The sequence below is a fragment of the Dysidea avara genome, chromosome 10 (genome assembly GCF_963678975.1).
Source record: "Dysidea avara chromosome 10, odDysAvar1.4, whole genome shotgun sequence".
Lineage (NCBI taxonomy): Eukaryota > Metazoa > Porifera > Demospongiae > Dictyoceratida > Dysideidae > Dysidea > Dysidea avara.
The window spans coordinates 25,183,420-25,190,001 of NC_089281.1; the positions used below are offsets into that span (position 1 = coordinate 25,183,420).

General features: G+C 37.4%; 1 protein-coding gene across 2 annotated transcripts in view; it reads left to right on the top strand.

The window, feature by feature from the left end:
* The window catches only part of LOC136236603 (beta-TrCP-like), a 38,949-nt gene extending 35,094 nt beyond the window's left edge, over positions 1–3,855 (top strand). The window contains exons 6-8 of one of the 2 annotated variants that reach the window (XM_066026822.1): positions 699–809; positions 880–958; positions 3,564–3,855. In XM_066026822.1, the coding sequence (XP_065882894.1) occupies positions 699–809; positions 880–958; positions 3,564–3,686 (313 nt within the window). In that variant the 3' untranslated portion in view covers positions 3,687–3,855. The remainder of the gene's footprint in view (positions 1–698; positions 810–879; positions 959–3,563) is intronic. The other variant, XM_066026821.1, reaches the window with a different exon arrangement.
* The last annotated feature ends 2,727 nt before the right edge of the window (positions 3,856–6,582 follow it).

The window sequence follows — 6,582 nt, forward strand, 5'->3', positions numbered from 1 at the left end:
GGACATAACTCACAAAAGAATCGATTGTGGGTTGCGAGCGAAACCTGCCAAAAGACGCAATGAACGTCTACTATGCCAAACTATGGTGAAATACGCGTGAGTTACTTTGTTAAACTAGTTTGTGTGCGTTCAGGCTGCTAATAGTTCGTGCAACGCTTGTTAATTACGAGTCCTAGTGTATGGTGAAGCTACACGACTAGAAAGTTCCATAAATCATTTAAAGCATAGCCTTGCTCGTGCTATATGAAAAATAAAGTACTCGGCCGCACGCCTCGTACTTTATTTTTCATATAGCACTCGCGGCTATGCTTAACATATACGTATAGCACTGATTATAGCGCTAGTGTACTTGTAAATGTGTTTACTGATGGTTGCTTGACTTGTGGGTATACTGTCTGCTGTACCTCAGCATACATGTACGCTGAGGTACATACCCACAAGTCAGATATGGGTTATTTACAAGTGTAACATTCACTTTACCACTGACATTTCAACATCACCAAAGGTCTTATTCATAATATTGCAATACAGCAATATATTGCAATATATAAAAACAATATGCAATATGGAGTTTACCCATGTTGTTGCATCCCTAAGATCCATACTCGAATTTTTTAATGTACCGGTACTATTACATTTTGTATGGCATGGTTCACTATTTCCTGCTGCACTTACAATTATATACTTCACATCTGTAGAATCTGGGACATCGAGTGTGGTACTTGCTTGCGTCTACTGGAGGGCCATAATGAACTGGTGAGATGTATCAGTTTTGATGACAAGAGAATTGTTAGTGGAGCCTATGATGGGTAAGAGCTTCATATTGTATGCTACCTAACTAATTGACGTATAATATATTTTGACCTATTGTTACAACAGCTCCATCAAAGTGTGGGACTTTCAGGCAGCTCTTGACCCCAGAGCCCCTATCAGCAGCCTGTGTCTTAGAACATTTGCGGTGAGTTTAGATGCACCTGATGTTTTATACAAGTACAGTGAAGCCTATGTATGGGCACACCTTGGGGGCCAAACAATTAAATCCTGATTTTAGGTCAGTTTATGTAGCAATGGCTCCTCAGCTGTCTGAAATTACAAAGGTGTACACATATTAAAGTATCCTTCAAAGTACAGGTTCCAACTGTACCATGCGGTGTGAAATACAGCTAATGCAGCAGTGCTGCTGTATGTATGCTTATTAATTTCTGAGCATCAGAAATTATCAAAACATGCTGGAATATAAGACAAAATAATAATTATCACTTGCAGTTTTGAACTTTCTGTATGTCTGCAATGGAAGTGCATGATGTAAGGTGTTGTGCAATGAATTGGATGTTGTAGTGTGGCAAGGGTTGCTATGCAATCCACTATTATACATGACTGGTCTTAGGTCTGGTCAACTTTATTGCTGTCATTGCTGGAGAGCAGCCTTACGTAATAATTATACCATGGCTGTGAGGGATTTTGCTGATATATACACCCAAAGCCCGAGGGCCGTAGGCCCGAGGGCTGCAGGTGTATATGTCAGCAAAATCCCAAGCAGCCATGGTATAAGTGATATATTTCACTTGGGGTGCACTCACCTAATAGGTGAAAGAACTAACGAGAACTCATCCCATTTGTTTTATACAGTAGCATCTGAAGATCGATTATGGTTTTAATAGTGTGGGCTAATAGCCATCAAAACGTTGTCCATACGTTAAAACGTCATTAATACGTTACTATGCTTCAACACGCAATGTTAGAAAACTTGCAATTGTGAGATGGAATTTATATTGTTATCATTTTTGTACTAAGTTAAGCCAACTAACTTCGCTATTGGGACAGTAAGTTATTATATTAAGTTAAGTACTTAGGACTGTAAGTTACTAACCTATTTCAACATAGCAGTAGTAGTTTTGCTGTTCCGTGGTCTTTTCAAAGGCTGATACGCAGTGGGTAGAAATACGCATCCATGATCGTCCAAACAATTATTTTGTCTCTTCATTATCCTTTAGTAACAACCAACTAGTCTATCTTAGCAAATGTACTAAGCTTAGCAACCACTACAAAAATGAATTCCACAATACAAAGCTCTATGTCGCTCAATATAACGAGTCAAAGCGCATCGATTCTTTGAACTGGCTGGGTATCAGGGTCATTGGCAAGCTGCTTTCCCATGATATTGCCTGGGCAATATGTGAGTTAAGCACCGAGCGGCACCTTTGAACGCCCACACTAAAGTGGTATATATAGCAGTAATTAACATTCACGATCAGTATATTCAATTTGTTTATGGTTTGTGGTAACACAAGCTATACCTCTCAAGGTTGGTCATCTCAAAGAAATGTTGAACCACATGTTAACTAACACCTTCTAATATTCTAAAGGACACGTATGTCCATATTGCAAGCTACAAGCCTCCTCAATGCAACGCACTGCTTTTCTAGCTATTAAATAAGCCTTAGCACCTGGAATGATGCTTTTCTGTGTAGTAACCTCATGTCATAGAGTTTATGATGCGTGACCAACCTCCTCTGGCCTCAAACAAACTTTGAGGTTTGAACACCAGCCTACTTGTACTATAAAATGTATTTAAAACCATGTTTTCCAGTGTTACCTTTAACTTGTGGGATGTATTTAATAGCTTAATTTTCCTGCTGTAGTTGATTGGAAACAGTCTGTACATATATTATGACATTATTACACTACTTTTGGTACTTGCTCCATGTATTACCCTGGTGTATGGAGAAAATACTTTGATTAGGCTCATAGGCTGAGTGTATACAATTGCGATAAGTGCAGTGAAGCACCCGATGTTATACAATGTGAACATTGTATGTCACATTTTGCATTGCATGCAATGAGTTGTCTGAAGATGTGTTGTGCAAAATTGATGGGGACATAAGTTTTTCACTGGTTCTGTACCAGCTGCAATGAGCTGGTTGAGTTATTAAACAGTATGGTAGTGTTGGATCACCCCAATAATGAACACCGCCTGTCAAAATGCTGCCTCTAAAAACCATCCTAGAAATAGGCAAAAAGTACCTTAATGGAATAGTCTTAGCGTATCTAAAGTCAAATTAAATCTAAACAAAACCTCATACATGCACTAATATTCATCGCCCAAACCCAAATTTTGGTCTGCCTACCTGCCTGCCTGACTACAGTTGCAAGGCTGGGTGATTGATCACCCTGTACAGACTATCAGCCTAATAAGTGTTACATATTAGCTGTAACACTGCATTTGGGCTTTGCCTGATATGTATGCCTTCATGCCCTCATGCCCGTGTTACAACTATTACATATATATGAAATACATCCAGTGGTTGTACTTTTATTGGCTTGGGTGATTGATCAGCCTCGCTTCAGGTTATTAGTCTGATACGGATTGGAAATATTACATATTAGGTGTAACACGGGGCATTTGGGCTTTTGTCTGCTATGTATGCCCTCAGTTCTCGGGCCTGCAGTCAGGCATACATGTGCAACTGTTACCTGTAATACACATTACTTGTAATGTGCATGTGTATCACCTAGTATGTATATACGCTGTAGTGATTTACTGTGTGATCTTTCTTGTGTAGAAACACACTGGGCGAGTGTTTCAACTACAATTCGATGATTTTCAGATAGTTAGCAGTGCAAATGATGACACTATCTTGATCTGGGACTTCTTGGAAGTCGACAATACCACCCCACTGTTGTAACTTAAACAAAATAGCTTCAATAACTTTAAGACAACAGCAGCATACAATTAAACAAGTACACCATTTATGAGAAAAACAGCTTACACAAAAAACACATGAATATAGTAAACTAGTACAAAAGCATATAAATAGGATTTTTCAGTAGAAAATGCCGTGTGTTTCATAGCACAGAAAACTACTCGGGTATACTTTCTGTGTCTGGATTAGGGAGTTAGAGGTTTCACACTGAGCATCAAAATCAGTGCTCAAAATAACGAAAAAGTTATGCACTGCAGTGACAGCAGATCAAAACAAAATTTGCCTTGCAATTACTGACTATTGATCTGCGGTGCTACATTTTCAACTGTACATATTGAGGGATGTAGCTGGGATAGCATACACCAGTGTGACTGTGTAGATGCCAAACTAGGGGGTCTGGAAGCATGCCGACATGGAAATTAGACCCTCTGAAATTGAATTAAAGAGAGATTTCAGCAGAATACTGTTAATGTTTGCAGGACACTAATATGACACATGAATACACCACTAAGTTATTATTTCACAATCTAGGCAGTAACTTCTGACCATAGCAAATATTGGTCGGTTGTAGAAGGAATTTGAACGGAAAACTGCAGACTGCTGACTGTTATTTTGAGTTCTGATCAAAATAAAATAAACTTTTTATTATATATGGTCCAGGATTATTATCAAATCCTAATCTTATCATGTAGTTAGTAATTTATTTTCAAATATTTTGAAGAGGCCCTTGCCTTTGAAAATGAATTCCCTAGTCCTGTTGTTCTTTGACAATACATTTAATAGTAAATCCTGCAAGTAATAGTAATTTACTACCAATTTGTGATACAGTGGATTGTTCTCCCTACATTGTAATATTATACGTATATAGCATTGTGTTAATGCACTGGTCCTACTATTGTTGTGTAAATCAGTCCCTCTTCTTTTGCTGGGTCAGAATTGATAGGTCAATTTTATAGAAATAGTATATAAAAAAGTTGAAATTCACTATCAATGGCATGCTTTACACAAGCATCAACGCAATATTTACACCAGAATATATTATAGCTATACATTCTGCATAACACACATTTTTTAACTGTTAAAGTTCTGCTCTCAAAGTAAATGTTTCACATTTTAACCTCACTATAGCTTGTTTAAATACAATGGTGTAGCTTTGTATTATTTTGTAATCAATGAGTTGACCAGGATCATGTACACTAATCCTGTAATGAAATGCTAATGCTATGCTTTACGCAATGCACTTGAATACTATAGTGTACCTGCATAGAGAAGGATCCAAATGTGAGGAGCAGGGATGCAGGGGATTAAGAAGAAATTCAAACATATTATAGCAATGAGTAGAAAAGCTATTGCAGCTAGAAATATTAGAACTCACAGAGTAAGTGTGTAAACAGTCACAGGTAATCATCGATTACTATAGTATCAGAATCAATTATATTGTTGGAAAAGCTAACTAGGAAATAATATTATATTGGATATCGGAAGTTTAGCCTTATCATGTTATATGGTAGCAATATACCTTGGAATATTGGTTACACTTTTGAAGTATTGGTTGTGCATTGGAAGAGATGATAGCTAACATGATATTGGTATTACATGTACCAGGATTCAGAATGTGGTATTGGTACATCCTTAATTTGTAGTCCAATTGAGCAGTCTGTCAAAATACAGTGTGTTTACATATCTACAGCTCTAATTTAATTCAGTTACATACTGTGTAGGTGGTCAGGTCCCCTGTGGTTTGGAAACCAAGGTTATGATTCATTTAGTATGCTATATCTCATATAAGGGTCATACATACACACACACTACATAGCACAACGAAATATTAAGGTCACTGTCCCATAGTAAACATGTAGCCACACAATAGTATTCATATGAAAACAGTCAAAAAGGGTATGACCTTCAAAAACTTAGGTGAAAATTAGGTATGACTTGCACAGACTGACCTTTAGTGTAAAGCAAACAGGTGCTAATTGGATTGTTTATAGCATATATTGATTGAGTATAAAAACGTACAAAAGTGGTCATGTGACCAAAAAATATATAATAGTTACATTGGACAGCTTATTCAAAAATCATTGTATTTTAGGTCATAATTAGTGTATTTGAAGACTTCTACATCTTGTAGTGCTATATAGCACATCCTGTATAGCTGTAATGAGATTATTGGCCATGTCACATGACCACTCTTTGGATATTTACAGTTAAAACTGCACTGATATTGAAAACAATAGACTCATAGGTATAAATAGTAGAACTAGGGACCAGGTATCCAAGGACCTGCAGAGACCCAATTTTTCATGGAATTTTACATACTTCACAATGTTTATATAGCTACATTCTGTACTTTTACCAGACACCTCTGCTAGTCACAGTGGCTTATCTCACATGGCCAATCCACTTTCTATCCATTGCAATTGTTCACACTGTGGTTTAATTCAATAACAAGCACCTCTGAAAATCACCTGCAGTAGGCTACTCATGCTGCACAAGAACACTCTAGCCTATTATGTCATCAGTTAATAAAGTTCAGTGCATATGAAATTGGCTTCAGTGAAGTGATTACTGCAAGGCACATCAGCAGCTGGATATACAGACTTCGTACCAGAACATGACAAGGCAACGACCTGAAAGCCCTTGATTAATACTGCATGCAGTTACTAAAGGTGTGAAGAATGATCATGAGTGACCTACAAGGCACTTAATTTCTATAGGCATTGTGCATAAAACCATCATGATGACAGGACAGAGAAAGAGTGATCTAACTAGGCTATTTGAAAATAAAAAAGAAATAAAGTGGTCAACATTCAAGATTCCCCTGACCATTCGGGGCAATCTTAAATTCTTAAATTGAAACACCAGCAGCTAAGTCAAA